The sequence below is a fragment of the Electrona antarctica genome, assembly GCF_951216825.1.
Source record: "Electrona antarctica genome assembly, chromosome: 16".
Taxonomy (NCBI): domain Eukaryota; kingdom Metazoa; phylum Chordata; class Actinopteri; order Myctophiformes; family Myctophidae; genus Electrona; species Electrona antarctica.
This window is the reverse complement of record NC_136797.1, coordinates 37,546,098-37,568,835: the sequence shown is the minus strand read 5'-3', so window position 1 is coordinate 37,568,835 and position 22,738 is coordinate 37,546,098. Positions and strand designations below refer to the sequence as shown.

Sequence of the window (22,738 nt, the reverse complement as noted above, 5' to 3'; positions counted from 1 at the left end):
GGGTAAATGCTTAAAAATATATGGAACAAATGGATGCTAAGTTAAAGTGCCAAAGAAAAAGGGCAAAAGTTTTAAATTCTAAATGTTTTGGAAGATAGCATGTAATTAAGTAGTCAAGGTCAGGGGCGGTCGCAGTGCCAGCTTGTGATGGACATTTGCATAATCGTTTTCACCACAGACAAAATTGAGGTCAGGATGAGATCAAGTTCTACCAGTTCTATATCTTGCCAAAGGTAAGGTAAGGTAGCTTCGATAGTGGTGACATTCTTATTATGTAGAGAAAGTCTAAGACCTAGCTTGCATGGTTGGGTGTGCACGTGGAACAATGGAAAAAGAAAAACCATGTAGGCTACTTTACTGTACATACATGATGAGTGACTAAATAATGAAATGAAAGGGCATGACAGGAATGCAGTGTCACAACTAGTTTCACGCAAGGGCCCCTAACTTCGATCAGCTGGTGAACAAACCTCACAATGGAGTTCTGATGGTGATCAAGGGTTTCCACGGATTATGATAGTGGACTCAGTGTTATTATAGTTATATTGTGTTATATTTGGACGCTTTGAAACACTTTTCTCTCAACGGTGAAAGTATTTTCCAGTTCTGCTCTCCTATGCCTTTGTCTGTGTACGGACATGTTGATGACCTCTGGTCAAGGTACATTTTTTTAATAATCTGCAAAAATAACCAGTAACTGTGCATGGAGTAAAAAGTACAGTATTAGCCTCTGACAAGTAGAGTACAAGTATAAAAAAACGTAAGTAAAAGTTTTTTTTGTTTTGTTTTTTTTAAGAACGAAAAAAGAACTCAAATTTGTACTTACAGTAAGGATCAGCATTTGAGTAAAAGTACTTAGTTACTTTCCTCCATGACCACACCCCTCTGCTCTAGCCTCTTACTATAAAAGCTTTGGGACGTGTGTGGACAACCCCCTCAGTCTTCATTCTCACCACTCTCGCAGGAGAAACAGGCTATTTTCTGCCGCTTAAAGACAAGAACAAGAAGTTCTGCAACACTCTGCAGAGACCATGGCACCAGCAGGATCCAAGAGGGTGAGCCCATTCTTACTGCATTTAAAACTAAACATCACTTGCAAAATGTGTGATTAAAAAAGGGGAACAAAACCTTTGCAGATAGATAGATAGATAGATAGATAGATAGATAGATAGATAGATAGATAGATAGATAGATAGATGGATGATTAGTTGTGAAGCATATTTTATCATGCCTATAAAGCATTTTGAAATGGAATAGATAGATAGATAGATAGATAGATAGATAATTAGTTGTGAAGCATATTTTCCTTGAAAACATTTGATATCCACTGATGCACTTTTTGTTGATGAAAAGTTACTTTGCAGAATGTGTTAAGCGTTTGAATGCAGGGGAAAGAATGTGTGGTAAAGCAGTTGCCTGCACCATTCACTGCATAGTCTGGGGGTTCGAATCCACTGTGGTGCATCCGTCTTTGTCGAGCATAATCTCTATACAGAGTTTACAGACACAATGGGTTGTGTTTGGGGGAGGAAAGCCAGGTGGAGAAGTTGATATGTATCATTGCATGTATTATAGGGCATAGCAGTGGCTGTGGTTTTCTGGGGCCACAAAAAAATACACAAAATTCCCATAGAAATTTACAAAAATATTTATATCAATTATTTTAAGCCTAGAATCAAGGGCATCCAGGATCCTGGTGAAGTATGACCATAAAACTTTTGATTCTGTAGAAAAAAGAACAAAAAATGGAAAAATGAATGGCCGATGTCTTAGTGGCATGCACCAGAAAACCACGGCCACTGCTATATCAATGTTGGGCGAGAGGAGTAGCTCTACGTCCTCTCGGTGGGGGCTCCTCACTAGCAGGTCACGTACGTGAGCCAGTATATACAACAGCAGTGACATAAATGTGTGTTGGGATGAATGAATTGGCATAATGACTAAATAAGAATAAAAACGGTACTATTAAAGAACTTTTTGGAGAATAAACAATCAATTCATGTCCCAAGAGAATGGGTGGACCAAAGGAAAGGTTCCCAGCTCCATTAATTCTTTCAGGAATATCTTTTTAAAATAATAGCCATAATATAGCCAACGATTTTTCCCATTATGATTTAAGGCCCCCCATGATATCTATTTTACGTTTTTTGTGTGTGTGAAAAGTCATGATGAAATATTAAAGAAGAGTATCTAAAGTTGCCATGTATTGCTGTACTGATATATTTTGATGAGAAATATTTTTAATGGAATATTTTACATTGAGTAAAAATATACCTGTGTTTAGTGATGGTGTGACAAAAAGTATGTTTAGTGTTCTAGAGGGTTAAATGTGTATTTTAATATATTCTTCTATTTTCCAGAATGTTTTGGAGCGGTTGGATGCGGGGGAGGTGGTCATCGGGGACGGAGGTTTCGTCTTCGCTCTGGAGAAGAGAGGTTACGTGAAGGCAGGACCCTGGACCCCCGAGGCTGCTGCAGAGTACCCTGAAGCTGGTTAGTGTTCAATAAACCTTCATTAGTTCATTAATAATTACCCTGAAGCTGGTTATTGTTCATTAAACCTTCATTAGTTCATTAATAATTGCCCTGAAGCTGGTTAGTGTTCATTAAATCTTCATTAGTTACCCTGAAGTTGTTCACTCATTCATTAATTCATTACTCTGAAGCTGGTTAGTGTTAGTGATGTAGGCCTAAAGTATAACTATACATTTACTTAAGTACAATTTTGAGGCATTTTTATTTTACTGGAGTATTTCCCAATTTCAGTACTTTTAATTCTAGGCTACTCCACTACATTTTGAGAGGCAAAATGTTTACTTTTACTCCACTACATTTACAGTATGCGTTGCAATGCAACGCATTTTGAGCTATTTTCAAAAGACCAAATTCTACATGTGCAGTGGTTGTATTTGGTGGTCACTGGTCATACTCTTCCATATATCATCCTAACAGAATTTACAGAATGATTTAATTTAACAGTGTACTTTAAGTGATACAGTATGATTAAATAATAGCGAGGAAAAAACCCACTGTGTGAAAAAAGGATCACTTCACCCGCTTTCTATATAAAATATAAAATATATATATAAAACCCATCACACTCGTGTGAAGTGAGGGGTGCCCACTGTGGCTGCAAAATGATGTCACTGCTTAAGTAGCCTAGGAGTCCGCAGGCGTTTTGTTTTCGAAGAAGAAAAAAATCACACTTGTGTGAAGTGAGCGGTGCTCATATCATCATACATCATCAGACATCACATTCCATGCTTAGCCATGACGTCACGAGTGGTGCGTTTTAGCTTTTCTTTTCACACTGCTAACCTGTAAATCTCCACACGTGCACTGCTAAACACGAACGGTTAAACATTTGCTTGTTTCAGTTCGTCAGCTGCATCGCGAGTTCCTGCGGGCCGGATCGAACGTCATGCAGACGTTTACGTTTTATGCCAGTGATGACAAGCTGGAGAACAGAGGCAACGCTCCGCGATTCACTGTGAGTATAGAGCTGTCGTACCGTCTCTGTATGTCCAAGACCGCTACTTTTCAGGAAATGGTCAAAAAGAAAAACAACCTATACAGTGTTCCCATCATAGATATATATAAACTCTAGATAGCTCACCCGCGCTGTTGGCCAATGGAGAGCGACGTCGTTACGTGGCGGCCATCTTACCTCGGGCCACATAACATTGTGTCTATGGGGCATGTACTCTTAAATGACCATAACTTGCTCAATTTTCAACCGATTTTCAAACGGGTTGGTTTGTTATAAACGTCAGAGGCGTCCGCATACTTATATGCTTTTATACGATGTTCATATACAAAAGAAAATTAAGCAGATAAGCGTCCTGAATCATAGCCACGTTGACAACGTTTGTAATAAACCAACCCGTTTGTAAATCCGTCAAGATTTGAGCGAGTTATGACTGTTTCTGTTTGAGCTGCCATTGCACATACTGTACTGTAGCCCCGAAGTAAGATGGCTGCCGGGTGAACGACGTCAGAAACTCCGCCTTGAGCCATCTAGAGTTTATATATATCTATGGTTCCCATGGCTCCAATGTGGTTATTATTTAGTTACACGCTCTTGCTGATACATTTCATTGGTTCAATATTTTTTAAACACGCAGTCACACTTAAGTTTTTTTCCCCCGACAGCGACAAATGGTTATCTTCCTTCCAGCTGTTGCTGGATGAATGGTGTGGGAGACATCTTGCAGATAATGTGGGGTGACATGTGTGTGTGTGTGTGTGCGCGTCGGTGCGTGCGTGCGTGCGCGTGTGTGTGTGCGTGTGTGTGTGAGACCTTCACGCATGCCATTCATTCAGCTCTCCCACTCTTGGCAACAGAAACGCGCATCCTGCTAGGTTTTTTAACACATGTGTTGAACTCTATGACCTAAACAGTTTACCATGACTGCAAAGCTTCGAGGGGCGACCATGGCTGAGTGGATAGAGAGAGGCCTTCTGGGAAACAGAAGGTCCCTGGGTTCAACTCCCCACCCCATTGTCTGTGTCCGAGTAGGACACGCAATTAAGGAGCATGCACTTCACCCATTTTCAACCTTATATTCATATAACTGACCCTCTCTAATGCACATTATGAGATGCCAGCATTTCTGTCTACTCACTCTGGGCCCTATTTTGCGCGTAATCTTTCCAGGTCTTAGGCGGTAATTAAGTAAAAACTGATTTACAATTTTTGATGAACGTGAACACTTATAAGACTTAAGACGCACCATTTGATTGATTGATTGATTGATTGAAGAATTTATTAACAGTTTGCAGAATTACAGTACATTTCAAGCACAAACTCAATACAAAGGCTGTTAGCTGTGAGTGGACGACCCAATTAAGCATTACACTTGTTTCCAATAGGGTCCACCATGTTCAAATCATCAAAACATTTAGAGACGTACAAATAGACACTTCTATAGACAGAACAGGAATTCATCATAAAGGAGGTAAAAAGGGAAAAGAAACATATACAGTGAGGGGAAAAAAAGGGGTGGGCGGTGGGGGGGATTCACGTTCAGCTCCGTTAATTTGTTTGTTTTCCTTGGAGGAGCTGCGTTGGGTCCCCAAGTCGGCTCCGTGGCCGTACCTTGAGTTGGCTGTGTGGCCGTGACCGTCTCTTGTGTTGTCCTTGCGTTGGGTCCCCAAGTCGGCTCAGTGGCCATACCTTGAGTTGGCTGTGTGGCCGTGACCGTCTCTTGTGTTGTATATATATACCAGCATATAAAACACTGATTGAATCTGCAGCCTTCATCGTGTGTGTGCGTGCGTGCGTGCGTGCGTGCGTGCGTGCGTGCGTGCGTGCGTGCGTGCGTGCGTGCGTGCGTGCGTGCGTGCGATTGAATCGGCCTCAGGTCTTTATATAATTGGGATGAAAACTCTGGCAATCCATTTTCCTGCAGGGAAAGCAGATCAACGAGGCGGCGTGTGACCTGGCCAGGGAGGTGGCAGAGGAAGGAGACGGCATGGTGGCAGGGGGCGTGTCTCAGACCCCCTCCTACCTGTCCTGTAAGAGCGAGGACGAGGTCAAGGGCATCTTCAAGAAGCAGATGGACGTGTTCGTGGAGAAGAACGTCGACTTCATGATCGCAGAGGTACAGTAGGACGTGACAACGTCCTTTTTTTTACCCTCCTCCAGCTTGTTGTCTATATGATAACAACCCTTGGGCTTGTTTTGAGTTTTATTTGTTAGGGGTGCACCCGATCTACTATGAATCACCCCTTGAATGGAAAGGAATTGCATACAAATGTCCCCATTCTATGGGGTGGAATTGTACAATTTATGCAACCCAGCTCACCCGTATTTCACAGATTGACAGACAGAAATGAGCTTGTTGAGCCTTGTTTGATTGTTTACCTGCATGGGAAACCTTGTGTGCATGTGTGTGTGTGTGTGTGTGTGTGTGTGTGTGTGTGTGTGTGTGTGTGTGTGTGTGTGTGTGTGTGTGTGTGTGTGTTGGCAGTACTTTGAGCATGTGGAGGAGGCAGAGTGGGCGGTGCAGGTTTTGAGGAGCACCGGGAAGCCGGTGGCGGCCACTATGTGCATCGGCCCCCAGGGAGACCTGAATGGAGTGACCCCTGGAGACTGTGCTGTCAGGCTCGTCAAAGCTGGTACGCACGCACGCACGCACGCACGCACGCACGCACGCACGCACGCACGCACGCACGCACACACACACATAAACTTTGAAAAATCCCACAATAATAGCGAAACAGCAGATCAAACATTTCGGTACTTAATTTGTGCGACAAACTTTGCATATGTACCTCCACATTTTGGGTGTCAAATGTCTCACACTTCTCTCTGTCTCTCACCCGTATATAGGTGCCCAGATCGTGGGAGTGAACTGCCACTTTGACCCCATGACGTGCGTGCAGACGGTCAAGCTGATGAAGGAAGGCGTGGAGAAGGCCGGACTGAAGGCTCACTACATGATCCAACCCCTGGCCTACCACACCCCCGACTGCAACTGCCAAGGCTTCATCGACCTGGCCGAGTTTCCCTTCTGTATGTTATGCACTCAGTGCAGTGTTGATTTTCACAGCAAATTCTGATTCTTAGGTCCCTATCTTGTGCCACACCCTTATCCCTAAACGTATATGCCATTTTTTATTTTGAAACATTTTTAAATAGTTGACACACTGTGAGCGTGTAGATCGGCTATTTGAACCATTTTATGGACTGCCACCCCTAATAGCAGCTTTTCAGTCCCTTCTGCCAGCTCTAGACGACATTTTTGAATGCCAATTTTTTTTGTGTAAAATAAAAATAAAATAAAAAACAATATATATATATATATATATATATATATTTCCATTACGTCAATTACGTCAACGGGAGTGCTGGATTTTGACATTAATTACGACAATTACGTCAACGGGAGTTCAAGGGTTAAAAGGTTTTTCAAAATAGTAAAAAAAATTTGCTTTTTTCGAATGACCAAAATGTCTATAGGGTTGAGGTGGTTAATGTATGTTTTGTATTAATAATCTAATTCTACAAAGTAACTAGTAACTAAAGTTTTCAAATAAATGTAGTAGAGAAAAAGTAAAATAAATTGGATCCGAGATGTAGTGGAGTAGAAGTAAAAGTATTGGAAATAGTCAAGTACTTAAGTAAATGTAATTACACCACTGCCTCCTCTCCTACAGCTTTGGAGCCCAGGATCCTGACCAGATGGGACATGCACAGGTATGCGCGGGAGGCCTACAACGCCGGCATCCGCTACATCGGAGGCTGCTGCGGGTTCGAGCCCTACCACATCCGTGCCCTTGCAGAGGAGCTGGCACCCGAGAGGGGCTTCCTACCCGCTGCCTCCGAGAAGCATGGCAACTGGGGCGCCGGCCTGGAGATGCACACCAAACCATGGGTTAGAGCCAGGTAAACAGGCAGGCTATTACATTTTCCTCACAATTTACAGTTCCGCAGATGCTTCTATTGTACAGTAGTGTACAAGTATGCTACAAAATCAGAATAAGCAGAGTAAAGATTAACTCTTGTTAACAAACAAACTGAAGAGGTGAGTCTTTAGACTGTGGAGTGAGACTGCAGCTCTGACTGCATAGGGAGTTTATTCCAGTTTGGGAGCTAAGAGGTGTTTGGGAAGAGGAAAGATTCTAGGTTATACTGTAGGGTGTGTGGAATGTTAGAAGAGTTTAGGACATGTGGAGCATTGGCCAGGGTGTTTTAGGGAAGGGAGAAGAGTCTAGGACGTGTGGAGAGTTACCTTGGGTGTCTTAGGAAAGAGGAAAGAGTCTAGGCTATGGTGTGTGGAGTGTTCGAAGAGTCTAGGACTGTGGTGGACGGTGGACCATTGCCCAGGGTGTTTTAGGGAAGGGAGAAGAGTCTAGAACACGTTGAGCGTTGTCCAGGGTGTTTTAGGGAAGGCAGTAGTAGAGTCTAGGATGTGTTGAGCATTGTACAGGGTGTTTTAGGCCTTTAGAGAAGGGGGTATAGGAGACTAGGACGCATGGAGCACTGTCCAGGATGCTTTAGCAAAGAGCGTGTATGTCCATTGTGTTTTAAGGAAGGGTTATGGATCGTTGTACAGGCTTGTAATGCCCTACAGATGTTGTATCACAATGAATCCCTCCATGTTGTTCTTGTGTCCAGGGCCCGCCGTGACTACTGGGAGACACTCAAGCCAGCATCAGGGCGTCCCATGTGTCCCTCCATGTCCACCCCCGATGGCTGGGGTGTCACTAAAGGTCACGGTGACCTGATGCAGCAAAAGGAGGCTACCACCCAAGATCAGCTGAAACAGCTATTCGAAAAGGCCAAGGGCAGCCAATGAGCACTTCTCCTGGGTATGGAGAGGGGGCGGCTGGGAGTAGTAAAGGTTCGACCGGTTGAATAAAATGTAGTCACATTGCTCACACACTAAAGAGCATGGAACCAATAGTACTCAATGGCTTCGTTTCAAAATGAAAGTCACAACTGTTACAAAAGAATCGCCTCTGAAAAATGTAAAGCTCAAAGTAAAACTATAGAGTTTTAGGGGATTTGAGGACAATATTGTAACTTCTGTTTTGCTCAGGTTGTAGCTTTTAAACCAAAAGGAGACTAGTGCATTTTGTGTGTCACTGCTGGAGACATCTCTAAGAGCTGCATGGCCACACCAAGAACATATATCAACTATACCATTTTATCAATCAATCAATCAATCAATCCACCATCAAGTCCACCCCTCAACTATATGACAGTACTCAACAATAATAGTTCAAATTATATTCACAGTGCTGTTGTGTATGTCCCTTAGTTTGCATTTTTATGTGATCTGAAATAAAATAAAAACTCCATTCTGTCAAACAAACAAACCAAATACATTGTATTATTTTATTGGAATAATTTGGAGGTTTAGGTCAAGAGCCATGATTCTGTGTGGAACATTCACAGGAAATAGCCGGTCTACAAGCTCAAGTCACTAGATAGTAGATTATCTATTTCCATAAAAAAGCAGGGACCTAGTGTAGACCCCTGGGCAACCCCAGACCACAAACCATAGGTTTTAAGTGGTTAATACTGACAATTGATATATTGACATATTCCAAGGGGTGGAGTTTGAGGTTACAATGTCTCCCACATTCAATGTTTACAAACCAGTGCTGATGTCTTATTATTGTAACACTCCAATGCCTTATTGTGACACTCCATGTGCCAAATATTAAATTCCTCATTGTCATTGTGGGTGCAACTTAATGTCCTGTACTGTGTATGGTACAGTAGTACTTACATACTCTACATTCTCTGACAATAAAGTTCTTGAGTTCTGGTTGCTTTTGTCTGAATTAATTCTAAATCTAAACATTCTTATCAGTGATGGAAAAAGTACTCCATTTTGAAATAGCCTACTCTGTTATAAGAAAAAGCTCCATTTTCAAGTATAGTAGTAGTCGAGTAAAAATACAATATTTGCCTCTGAGATGTAGTGGAGTCAAAGTAAAAGTACTGAAAACTGGCCAATGTGCACCCTGCCCAAACAAACTTGGTTGAGCCAATATAATTGCCCCACAATAATTTCTTCCTGCCCACCCTAGTGGGGCAGGCTAAAACCGCCCCTCTGTTAGTTTTCTTGTTTATACTGGTGAAGGGTAAATTAATATTTTTCCTGGGCAAATCCCATGTTATCAACTTTCTAAAAACACTACAGTATGTGTGTATATGAGTGAGAGAGATAGATTTGTGTAATGGTAACCACAGCTATTTTAACCTTTTCATAATATTTTCTTAACTATTTAGGACATGTAGCACTTTGAGATTTGTGTTACAGCTTGTTTATATTTGGTGTAGACAGAATAAAGCAGTCCCAGTACAGAGAGAACTCAGGTGGTCCAGTTTACAAATAGGGTTTAAGTTGTTAAATAATATCCTATTATAATATGAGCTGTTTAAACTAGTATAAGATTGTGTGTTCGACTGATTGTGTCCCTTATCAGTTCAATAAGGTGTCTTTTAGTTTCCAAAAAAAGTGGAGATTCCGTATTTCAAGGGACGGTTGGCAAACCTAAATGTATCCACTCATTGTACAAGACAGCTTATGACCATTATTGGTTCAACACACATTATTTGGATTTTGATTGTGTTTAGTACAGTAACACATTTTACGACTGCATTCGTGAAGGTTATTTTTTCATTTTCATATATCGTGATATAGCATTGATGAAATCTGTGTTGAATATTGAAATATACTGTATTAAATATTGTGATATTATCGAGGGCTTAATATCGCCACAGATATCGTATCGACATTGTGAGGTACACGTATCGTCCCACCTGTGTGTGTGACTGTGATTCCTCATCACCCCTATGACTCAGCAGACCTGAGCTCTGCTGCCCTCTGGTGGACTGCTGCCTGCATGACTCCCATCTTCACCCTTGAGGATAACAACTACTGCACAATGTGCACATTGACTATTTTACATTTCATCCTGAAAGACAGCTTTAATCTTTTCATCAGCAGAAGCTTTTCAATCTGTGTATATTAGTCCATGCCCTTAGGGTTATTTTGTGCTAATTCATCTAAAAGGGACCAAGTTTTGCACAGATGTAGAACAGGGCATGCTCTAATGATTTAGCTAGGGCACCCAAAGTATTGGCATCATAATATACTTTCTGTACCTATAAGTACTCACATTTTCCAAAGATTATCAAGCTTGTTCCAAAATAGTCTTCCCATGTCCCCTAGGGTAGGTACCCTCACAAAAAACATGCAGTAATCCTGGTCTCTAAACTGCCTCCCACTGGCCAGCTGGGGCGCCTAATGGAAGGGAAAGGAACTGGTTGGAATAACGTGCTCCTTCCACTGGCTTTAGTTCCGGCACACCAAAGGTCCGACAGTCATTAGACCGACAACCTACCGCAAACCGCAAGCACGACGCAACGCATATCGGACCGGGAGCGACGGGTGATTTCAGCATGTCGGACATTTGGTGTATCGGATAAGCGTGTGCACCCCCTACATCCAACCGAGGAGACTCCCCACTGTCAGGTGAAAAGAAGAGACTTACACTCATGCATTGACGGAAGCATGAGGTCAGTCCGTTGCTCTCCCCAGTTGGCAGAGGGAGTGTAGGTCAGGATTACATTAGATAATTAACACTGGGTAAAAAAATAAATTGTGCGATAAAATTTGTAATTAAAAAAAGAAAATAGCAGATCTACAAGCTCATAACCTGTCATATTGTAGATCTTTTTTTCCCCGAATAGCCAAAGTATTAAGTACTTTGGCTATTGGGAGCGCTCCACCAGAGTGCTCCAGACTTCCCTCTCCAGAGCAACATTAGTGACTTCCTCCTGGGGGATCCCGAGACGTTCCAAGACCAGTCGATGTCGATGCGTTTCCTCCAACTGCGCCCCGGGGTCTCCTCCCAGTGGGATGTGCGTCGAGGACCTCCCTAGGGAGACGCCCGTACCACCTAAACTGTCTCCTTTCCAGGCGAAGGAGCAGCGGTTCTACTCTGAGTCTCTCTCGTGTGACTGAACTTCTCACCCTATCTCTAAGGGAGATGCCAGCCACCCATCGAAGAAAACTCCTTTCGGCCGCTTGTATATTTGCACATACATTTAAAAACAAAATGGGGGAAAAAACAATACATTTAAATGGAAAGAAACAAAAAAATTAAAGATGATGTGCCAGAAAGGCCAAAAAGGGGCTCGTCATTCCTTTAAAAAACAAGGTGGTGATGCAAATATGTGGAAAATTACTATTATTATTAATAGAAATGACAAAAACATACTGAGTTGGTCATCCCACAAATGCATGTTCCTTACAAGTGGATAAACATTTTAAAGGGAAATAAACAGGCTTTCCGAACGTATAAAGGTTAATGTCTCAAACATCCAACGGCATAACATCTTCATGCCTAAAAGTATTACAATAGAGAAATAATCTACCAAAGACAAATGTCCTAACCTTTTGTGCCATGTTTATATACGTTTTACATACAAAAGATAATCAAGATCGAGAAACAAAATTGTGGTGGTCTTTAATCAGTCATGATGATATTGTCAGATTATGTGATTCTATCACTTGTCATCCTGGATTAGAATGAATGATCATTCAATTGCGTGTGTTATATCATGTGTCAACTCAAATTGGTTTATGGGGAAAATGTGCATTAATTACTGACCACTTCTTCCCTGTATGATTCCTCATTATCTTCAGATGTGCATTTTGACCCTAACTGCAACTAAAAGGTTTCCCCCTGTACGTGTCCTCATGTGTCTATGGGCTTTTCCCTTTTATGACTCCTCATGTGTTGTTTTAGATTACCATTCAAAGCAAAGCCTTTACCACATACGTTACAAGTAAAGGGCTTTTCCCCTGTATGGATCCTCATGTGTGCTTTTACATCAAAACTATGAGCAAAGCCTTTACCACACACGTTACAAGTAAACAGCTTTTCCCCTGTGTGAGTCGTCATGTGTGAATCTAGATTAGCCCTCTGGGAAAAGCCTTTCCTACACAAGTTACAAGTAAAGGGCTTTTCCCCTGTATGAATCCTCATGTGTGCTTTTAAATTACCACTCATGGTAAAGCCTTTACCACACACGTTACAAGTAAAGGGCTTTTCCCCTGTATGAGTCATCATGTGTGCTTTTAAAGCACCACTCTCAGCACAGCCTTTACCACAAACGATACAAGTAAATGGTTTTTCCCCTGTATGAGTCCTCATGTGTATTTTTAGATGACAACTCCGAGCACAGCGTTTGCCACACACGTGACAAGTAAAGGGCTTTTCCCCTTTATGAGCCATCATGTGACGTTTTAGAATACTATTATAACCAAAGCCTTTACCACACAGATTACAAGTAAATGGCCTTTCCCCTGTATGAGTCCTCATGTGTTTTTTTAGAGTACCCTTTTCACTAAATCCTTTGCCACAAACAATGCAAATAAAGGTCTTTTCCCCAGTATGAGTGATCATGTGTGATTTTAGTTCACCACTATGAGCACAGCGTTTGTCACACACGTGACAAGTAAAGGGCTTTTCCCCTGTATGAGACCTCATGTGCATTTTTAAAGTACCCTTTTGACTAAATCCTTTTCCACAAACATTGCAAGTAAAGGGCTTTTCCCCTGTATGAATCCTTGTGTGTCTCGTCAGATCTCTCTTAACATTAAAATATTTACCACACACTGTACAACTAAAGCTTTTCTTCCCAATTACACGCTTGAAGGGCTTTTCCCCTGTATGAGTTATCATGTGTGTTTTCAAAGCACCACTCAAAGCACAGCGTTTGCCACACACGTGACAAGTAAATGGTTTTTCCCCTGTATGAGTCCTCATGTGTCTTTTTAGGTCACTACTATGAGTACAGCCTTTACCACACACATCACAAGAAAAGGGCTTTTCCCCTGTATGAGTCCTCATGTGTATTTTTAGTCCACTACTATGAGCACAGCGTTTGCCACACACGTGACAAGTAAAGGGCTTTTCCTCAGTATGAGTGATCATGTGTGATTTGAGTTCATCACTCCGAGCACAGTGTTTGCCACACAAGTGACAAGTAAAGGGCTTTTCCTCAGTATGAGTGATCATGTGTGATTTGAGTTCATCACTCCGAGCACAGTGTTTGCCACACACTTGACAAGTAAAGGGCTTTTCCCCTTTATGAGCCATCATGTGTGATTTTAGATGACAACTCCGAGCACAGCGTTTGCCACACACGTGACAAGTAAAGGGCTTTTCCCCTTTATGAGCCATCATGTGTCTATCTAGACTACTATTGTGACTAAAGACGTTACCACACACGTTACAAGTAAAGGGCTTTTCCACTGTATGAATCCTTGTGTGCGTTGTCAGATCTCTCTTCACATTAAAACATTTGCCACACTCTGTACAACTAAAGCTTTTCTTCCCTGTGTGACTCCTCATGGAGTGAGTTTGTTTTGATGATTTCAGGTCCTGGGGTGGCTTGCTTTGTCCTTCCACATGTTGTGTCTTGTGTGATTTCAGTGTGTTTAAAGTTGACTGGCCTTCACTGGTCTTCTCCTGGCCTTCACTGGTCTTCTCCCAATCATCACTGTCTTCAGTGTCAGATTCAGAACAGTGTGAAGAGAGGAGCTGGTCATCGCTAGTTGGTTGTAATGTTCCACGGTGCTTTACATCAGCTTGTGTTTTCATGTGTTCAGTTGAGGTGCTGACTAGAGGCTCTGTCTGTCTGTTTTCATCATCATCTTCACTTCCCACTGCTAGTAATGTCAACGTTGACCCATCAGCCTCCTCTGGTTCCAATCTTTGTCCTTCCACATGTTGTATCTTGTGTGATTTCAGTGTGTTTAAAGTTGACTGACCTTCACTGGTCTTCTCCCAATCATCACTGTCTTCGATGTCAGATTCAGAACAGTGTGAAGAGAGGAGCTGGTCATCACTAGTTGGTTGTGATGTTCCACGGTGCTCTACATCAGCTTGTGTTTTCATGTGTTCTGCAGTTGAGGTGCTGGCTAGAGGCTCCGTCTGTCTATTTTCATCATCATCTTCACTTTCCACTGCTAGTAATGTCAACGTTGAACCATCAGCCTCCTCTGGTTCCTCCTGGACCAGACTGGAGCTCCTCTCCTGTTGTTCAGTGAAAACTTGCTCTTTACACACAGGGAGGTGCAGGAGGTCTAGGAAAAAAAGACCCAAAGAGAGAGAGTTTTCAGGGCTTGACATTACATTTTTGAGCCACGTGATTAAAGAACATTTAATCATTCATTCATGTACTTTTCATGCATCTTTTTTGTTTTGTATTGAATACATTGCATTTGAATAGTTACAAATAAGTAGCAAGTGTTCAACAGAAGGTTAAAACAAAAGAAGAACGCTACAAAAATAAAAAAAATTGAAAACAATAATTGACAAACACTCAAACAGGTTGTTGGATGTTTCAACAAACAGGTTATTCTTGACAGTGTGTCATATATATCATAGTGTGGAGGTAGTGGTGACTCCAGGTCTTAAAACGAAGTTTTTAGTCGATACATGATTTGCATAAATGTGACCCAGCTTGATAAACTAAATCATTGGATTATTTTTACAGATTCAAAACCTGTTCAAAGCCCGTGTGGAAAGTATCCTTCTTTATGGTGCCGAAACATGGACAATGAATAAGGAGTTTCGGGATCGTCTTGACGGAACATACACAAGACTCCTCATGCGTGTCCAGAACCTCTCATGGAAGGAGCATCCCACTAAAGCTCAGATTACATAAAATCATGCATGCACACATCCGCCTGGGTGACAGCAGACGGCAGACTGCTGGGCAAGCTCTGGCGCTTTGGCATGTGGGGGTCAGATCAACATATGGAATGAATTCTGTACTGGCCATATACGGAGCGTGTCTTGAGTGTACAGGGTTTGATGAGGTCAGATCAACATATGGAATGTCAGAACTGGAAGGACGTGTGGGGAATGATCAACATATAGATTGTCCGAACAGGTCAGCTCCATATATGGAGATCTAAGGGTTTGAGGGCAGATGTAGATTTGCTGGCCGGCTCCATATATGCAGATTAGAGACCGGGCCCCAATATGACCATATTAGGGCATATCGGGTCATATCGTATCGGTGAAAATGTCTCAGATATGGGCCACCGATATGAAAAGAAAATACATGTTGCGTCTGGTTTAAACCCTAGTGATTTATTTTCTCCAGCAGAGCAGAGTGTGTGCACGTGCACACACAAGTGCACACATGTGTGTTCACGTGTGTGTGCTCACGTGCGTGTGTGTGTGTGTGTGTATGAGAGACAGAGAGACAGAGAGAGAGAGACGCGTTAAAAGTACTTTGTTTTACTTACTAGAAAAGAAAGATGAGCAACAACACAAACATCCATAAGTTCTGGGACAGAAAATTGCGCTAAATTCATTATGGCAGCAGCTGCTGCAGCCTCCTGCTAGCAGCTAGCTGTTGTCTAAACTAAAGCAACACATTTTCAAGTGAAGGACCACCAATATTTTAAAGCAACTTTACAAGTCCAAAGTAGCTTAAAATGACCAGACTTGGCAAAACCGTCTCTAGCTTGAACAGTTCTACAGGCTCACACATATGAAATATAAGGTATTAATAGGCTTGTAAGTTGTATTGTTATTATCCATAATTTGAATCTTCAAACTGAGATATATTTTATGATAATACTGTTAGCACAGTCATCATCATACAATATATAATTTAAGATATGATTGTACTAGCATCATACTATGGACTACTACTAATGGACGGACGGAGGAGATGCAGGTTTTCATAGTAAATGCATAACTTAACCCACAGGCAGAACACACAGGCCAGTGCACCCTTAATCTTGATCCGAGTGGCTTGAGAGCGACACAATGATACCGTTTGTCAATACAGCCTTTGCATGAAACTGGCTGGGCTTCCGTGGAGCAGCCAACCAGCCCACGTAACCTCAAGGATGTATTTTTTTCTCCCACTCATCCTTCCTGCAAGTCGCAACGGAGCGACCTCGGTAAAGTTTAACTCGCACCTTAACCCATTTAGACCGTAGGACGTGTGGAGCCGTCCTAGCTAATCCAACCGATGGATTGCGAGGACGTGTACACACGTCCTAGCGCATTCATTGATATCAAACGAGAGAAAAATATTCTTTTTCCTTTTAAAAGTTTTATCCCACAATTTTGTAATCCATTGTTTCACCCAGTGTCAATTATCTAATGTAATCCTGGGCGCTACACTTCCTCTGCCAAACTGGGGGGGGGAGGAAACACGCCCCCAGTGCCCACAGCGTCCCCAGCGGGAATCGAACCCAGGACCTTCTAGCTGTGAGGCGACAGCACTACCGACTGTGCCACCGTGAACCCTTTTTTGGGGGGTTGGCCTCTCCTTCTGCACCATACTCCTTGCTGTTAGCGCATGCGCGCTCCCGTTCACTTCCCTGTTTACCGCTCTGAAAGAAAGGCTCGTATCTCCTAATCTAGGGAGCTCTCCGTGGTTTTGACCAGATGGATATACAAAGCTTTTCATTTCTGACTTCAACATGCCTCTCGTTTAAAATATGAATGCGAGGGATTATCGAGCGACTTTATTTTTTGTATGGAACGGAAGGGGGGGGGGGCTTTCAGAGTAAAAGCTGCCATATCTGCGTGGCACCCGAGTTACTATTTTGAAAGAAATCCCGGCGCTGATTGTGCTAAGAAATTAAGTATCATATGTGACCTATTAAGTCGCACTCTGGAGCCCTGCCTCTTTTCCCACGGGCACCGCTCTAGTGTGTTACATTGTTTTCTTCGCTGGTTTTGGAAAAGGGGTCCAGGAACCAGCCGGAAACATTCGCCCCGGGAGATCCAATATAGATGCAGTTTTTACAAAATATCATTCTTAGTACATCTTTCATTGAGATTTACATTAGACACAAGCCAACAGACTAGTGATCTGGGATCGTTGATCAAAATGCACGAACATTTCTACATTTTGCACCTATACGGACGAAAAATTGGGAGTACATTTTATAAGGTCATACTGAGTCATTACTGAGTGAGTTAAGTAAGAAAATATACATGTTTATGAAACTTTACAGTATGATAGAGGGTCTTGCCAAATGATAACCAGCTGAAACCAGTCTTACTCTAATTAGCCAAAGGGGGGTGCTATAGCAATCATTTGAAAATGAAAACTTTTAACAGGCATAACTCATGCCTCGTTTGACCAAAAGCCATGGATCCTGTTTACACATGTGCCTTGACTCATACAGAACACATGATCTGTCACTTTGACCAGTAAGCTCTGCCCTCAGATTTTCCGCCAGTAAAACGCAGATTTTCTGCTGGGACTTTTGAGTAATTTGCGTGAAACTTTCTATACACAATCTATATGGACCATTAGCTGAAATCCCAGTTGAAGAGAAGTCTGTATGTGAAACTTTCTACAAAAAATATAGCTGCAATTAAGCAGCAATAACAGCACTTTAAACAGGCATAACTCATGCCTCGTCTGTCTGTCTGTCTGTCTGTCTGTCTGTCTGTCTGTATGTTTGGGGTACGAATAGCTGCAATACCGCTGGGTGACCAAAAGTGGCACTGTTGAGCAGCCTAAAAGGGCTAATTGCTTGGTCCCGTCATATCGCTGCTTGCAGCTATATTTCCCTTTGGTTCTGTACAGCAGCCAATAAGATGTTTTAATACTTTTCTTTGTTGCATTTGTTACATTTTATTTATTGTTCAATATTTATGTCTGGTTTCCCCCCCCCCCCCACAATGTTAAAAATAAATGGCATAAAAAAACACAACCTCCTCATGTATAGAGGGTATGCGCATGCTTAAAGTGAATGGCACATCGAGTGGCAAATCGAGTGGCAAAGCAATAGGCAAAGTGAGTTAAACATTGTTTAATGTTGTTTAATGCAATCAGATAGGACTTTTCTGTTTGGATGCATGGGCTGTCAAGACCAGAAAGTAGTTTTTTGCCACTCAGTAGGCATTCCTGCATAACTTCCGGGTTTGATGATGATGTCACGCGCATACCCTCTATTAGAAGGACAATATCAGTCACCAGAACCAAGGACAGGTGATTTCGGTGTATCTGTGATGGCTAAAATGGAGTTACTATGGGTTTGTATAAGAAAGGGCGTGTCTGATAAAAACGAACATCAAATATCTAAATACTGAATCGAATAACGTAACAACTGTCTGGGGTGTTCATTAAAGCCCGAGTACACGATAACAATAACCCAAAAGTAAGTTAATAAAACAGCACCTACCTCTACGGTACAACTTTACAAAAGGGTTCGTCCTTGCATGAAACAGTCCACGTCCCTCGTCCTTCTCTGGCTGTTCCCCTGACAACATTGAATGTCTTTTGGAGGCCATCTCTCTAGACACTGTAGACCTCTCCCTGTGGTGCTCTGTGGGGAAAAACAACTTTAATAGGGAAAACAGCAATGTTTCGGCCTATGCAGCCTTCATCAGGCTATCTTTATGAACAGAAATGAGAGAGCATCTTTTTGTAGGCTGTCTAACCTAATGTAGGCCTAATCAGGTCAAACCAAGATATGACATCACTCATTTAACGTGACAGGTACTCTCATATGGTTAAACGAGAATAATCAGTCATATATAGCTTATGCTCAATACACCAGTGCAAAGTGTATCATAATATTCCATATTAGTAATCATTATATAAGATAAAACAATATCTTCCAATATTTCATGAACTTGAATGATTTGTGTTTAACCATTATAATTTTATTGCCCAGAGAATGTTTACGCTTCCGTGGGAGGGAAGGGGGTCGTTTGTAAGCAGCGTGGTGTCGCCGGCAAGGTTTGTTTTGTTTCTGTTAACATTAAGTTCATGTCTATATTAGAGTTTTATGTTATGTTTCAGTATGAGGTTAATTGATGCATTGTTTGTTTCTGGTTACAGTTTGTTTATTGTGTTCTTTGGGTTCCTGCAAGCAGTGCCACGCACACCGACTGGCATAAGTGTGAGAGAGAAATCTGATCCGAGTCTGAGAGTCTAATGATCAGTACATCCTGGTGTGAAAGAAAATATTTCTAAAGAAGAAGGTACAAAATAAAGGTTGTAACTGTATGTACAGCCTGTGGACAATCAAAATCAGTTGGAAATATTTAATTTCGATGTGGTGTCATAATTAAACTTAGTGTTGATATGGCACACTGTCAATGAAAACATGTCACATGTCAAAAATGTTGCCGACCTCCTTTATAGATAGTTGAACCCTAGCCCCTCTCGGAACCCTACGTTAAAGTTTCTGACATTTTGATGACTTTAGACGTAGGGTTCCTTCCCGTCGACTTCAAGCGACATGCTCATTTCAATACGCAGGCTGACTTACCCCCTCCGACGTGAGTGCTGCGCTGTGGGTATGATGCTGACATATTCCAAAAGAAGAATATAGGAGCTATAGGAGACAACGGAACCCTCTGAACCCTCCGCGAACGGCTCAGAAGCCGTTAAGTATTTTTAATCTTTGTTAGACCGTTTTGGCAGCTCTCTTCCTTCCTTCCTTGACTTCCTTATTGACATCCTATTGTCCCGCCTCCAGCGCCGGAACTGGCTATGTGTTGTTTTATAATGTCATTTATATTATAAACCGCTATGTTTAGAAAGGCTTTATTTTTGAAAGACTTAAGGACCCTTATTTTGAAAGGCCTTCTTGAATAGAAGAGGTCACTGTGACATTTGGCCTAGTTAAGGCAGGTGTGTGAGTTTAGATGATTGCACTCACTGGATAGTAATCAGCCGTGTTGGCTTGCAAACATCATTTGTGTTAGAGGCAGCACAGAGAGTGCACCCACTACTTCTCTGTGCAACATGTGAAGCTTTTCTTTCTCACCTTCTACATACCTTCACCAGGAGGCAATGCTGTAAGTTAAGACTCATATGGAAGTGTTGTATTTCATGTTGTGAAATTTCATGCATAATAAGTTAATGTTAAAAAAGGATTTCATGGTAATTTTGGATTAAAAAGGATTGTATTTACAAGCTACTGTAAAATTAAGAACAGGAAAACTGAACTCATGCATGTTGTATTGTATTTTATGTTTGTTTCAGTTTTTATTCCATGACCTTGTAAAGATGAAGAACCACTCAGTAAAGGAACTTTACATCACGATTCTGTCATTCTTTCTATGGGGAATTGGAGTTTAGCTCGCTGTTGAGCTGAAGTTAAGCTATACACTTTGGCAGGAACAGCACAGGCTATCTGCGCGTCAGTCCCTACGTCCTGCCTCTGTCGCAGGTAGCCAGCCAACGGTCTAACAAAGATTAAAAATACTTAACGGCTTCTGAGCCGTTCGCGGAGGGTTCAGATGGTTCCGTTGTCTCCTATAGCTCCTATATTCTTCTTATGGAATATGTCAGCATCATACCCACAGCGCAGCACTCACGTCGGAGGGGGTAAGTCAGCCTGCGTATTGAAATGAGCATGTCGCTTGAAGTCGACGGGAAGGAACCCTACGTCTAAAGTCATCAAAATGTCAGAAACTTTAACGTAGGGTTCCGAGGGGCTAGTTGAACCCCTGGGGGTCCGTGGGCCACACTTTGAGAAACACTGGTCTAGCAGTGTTATTATTAATTTTTAACTACTTACTTTGCCAAGTAAGGCCAAGGCACACATATTAGAGTCAAATATCTCAAATGTGAAATATTCCCAATAGTGGTTTTCAAGTGGGGTCCGGGGACCCCACTTTCGGGTCCCCAAAGTGCAAAAGCAATATTTCATCAAAAACAGTTTAACCACTTTAAACGTATAGGCTGAAAATAGCTGATCCACAATGTGACCCATTGTGAGCTTGTAGATCTGCTATTTTCAAAATCTTGAAGAAATTGACAAATTGAGTACATTAAAAAAAGAATCACAAATCTTAAATGGGGTCCCTCAATGTCACAACATTATTTTCAGATGGGGGTCCGTGGCCAAATACATAATTATTAATTTCAAAAAATTGAAACGCCCCTCACGCTGCAGGGGTCCTCGGACACTTCCGACACCAATGTAACGTTTAGCACCCTGAGCTGGAATCGAACCCCGATCTCCAACCAGGCAGGCAACAAGCCACGCCAAGAGACTGAGCTAGCTCCCTTGGAGGAGCAAGTTACGGGCGCGTCTCACCTGCAACAGTGTGTAGTGTCTCCATCTCTCTCTGGAAGAGGCTGCACATGAACTGTGCCGTAGCACTCAGGCGCTCCAACACAAACACTCTGACCCGACAAACATCACCTCTTGTTTGTTTCTCCAAAACACACAATATCTGCTCGCCCACCAACGTCATGTGTCCATTTATCTCCAGCCGTACAGACTCCATTTGATTCGTTTTATCTCCTTTAAGAAACGTTTTTCCTCCTTTATGAGACATTTGACCTCCTTTATGATACATTTAAACTAATTTAAGAGACATTTTAACTCCTTTTATGAGACATTTAACGGCCTCCTTTGTTGTGAGACCGGCTTCGTTTAGGAGAAACCTCGTGTGTCAACAGGAAGAACGCGGGCACTGTTTTTTTGGCAAATCTAAGGGAGCAAATATAAGACTTCCGGTGGACGATCTCTTCAAAATAAGAGTACCGTCTAGAGTATTGAAAAAAAGATTAATTTGCACATTAAAACTACAAATGAAGCATTTAAATAAGGCTATATGATGCTATAAGACACACATTATGTTTCTGTGTAAAAATAAGTAATTAAATAACGTAAAAAAGTTATCTAAATGGATAAATGCTATTCACTGGAGTGCATGGACTTTATAAAGTGGACCCTGGACAAAAGACGGCTCCGCGAGGCAACTGTTGTGACATATGCACTCGTTCAGGGAGATGTCCTCTACCACACCCCACTCTCCGCTAAGCGGGAGAGGTGTAAAATTCCGAGCAGCAGACCTTCTACTGCTGTCAAATGTAAAAATGTGCCGTTTCCAGACCCAGAGTGGACACTGGACAAAGGACGGCTCCGCGAGGCAACTGTTGTGACATACGCACGTGTTCAGGGAGATGTCCTCTACCACACCCCACTCTCCGCTAAGCGGGAGAGGTGTAAAATTCCGAGCAGCAGACCTTCTACTGCTGTCAACGGTAAAAATTGTGCCGTTTCCAGACCCAGAGTGGACACTGGACAAAAGACGGCTCCACAAGGCAACTTGTGACATATGCACGCGTTCAGGGAGATGTCCTCTACCACACCCCACTCTCCGCTAAGCGGGAGAGGTGTAAAATTCCGAGCAGCAGACCTTCTACTGCTGTCAACGGTAAAGAAAGTGCCGTTTCCAGACCCAG

The 22,738-nt window shown here is 42.2% G+C and overlaps 2 protein-coding genes across 3 annotated transcripts; one reads left to right on the top strand and one right to left on the bottom strand.

The window, feature by feature from the left end:
* The first annotated feature begins 922 nt into the window (after positions 1-922).
* On the top strand, positions 923-9,284 carry bhmt (betaine-homocysteine methyltransferase). The gene is made up of 8 exons (XM_079524391.1): positions 923-1,055; positions 2,361-2,493; positions 3,378-3,490; positions 5,412-5,603; positions 5,973-6,120; positions 6,335-6,517; positions 7,162-7,390; positions 8,123-9,284. Exons 1-8 carry the CDS (start codon positions 1,032-1,034, stop codon positions 8,301-8,303), a joined length of 1,203 nt encoding a protein of 400 aa, XP_079380517.1. The 5' UTR covers positions 923-1,031; the 3' UTR covers positions 8,304-9,284.
* Positions 9,285-11,681: 2,397 nt separating this feature from the next.
* LOC306939309 (uncharacterized protein) lies at positions 11,682-21,797 on the bottom strand. 2 transcript variants are annotated; one of them, XM_079523899.1, is made up of 4 exons: positions 21,582-21,797; positions 18,708-18,851; positions 13,653-14,621; positions 13,074-13,191 (listed from the first exon to the last, which is right to left on the bottom strand). In XM_079523899.1, the coding sequence occupies exons 1-4, from the start codon at positions 21,772-21,774 to the stop codon at positions 13,157-13,159; spliced, it is 1,341 nt and encodes a 446-aa protein (XP_079380025.1). In that variant the 5' UTR covers positions 21,775-21,797; the 3' UTR covers positions 13,074-13,156. The 2 variants fall into 2 exon arrangements, with proteins under 2 accessions (XP_079380024.1, XP_079380025.1); XM_079523898.1 differs by having other exon boundaries at positions 11,682-14,621.
* Positions 21,798-22,738: the final 941 nt, after the last annotated feature.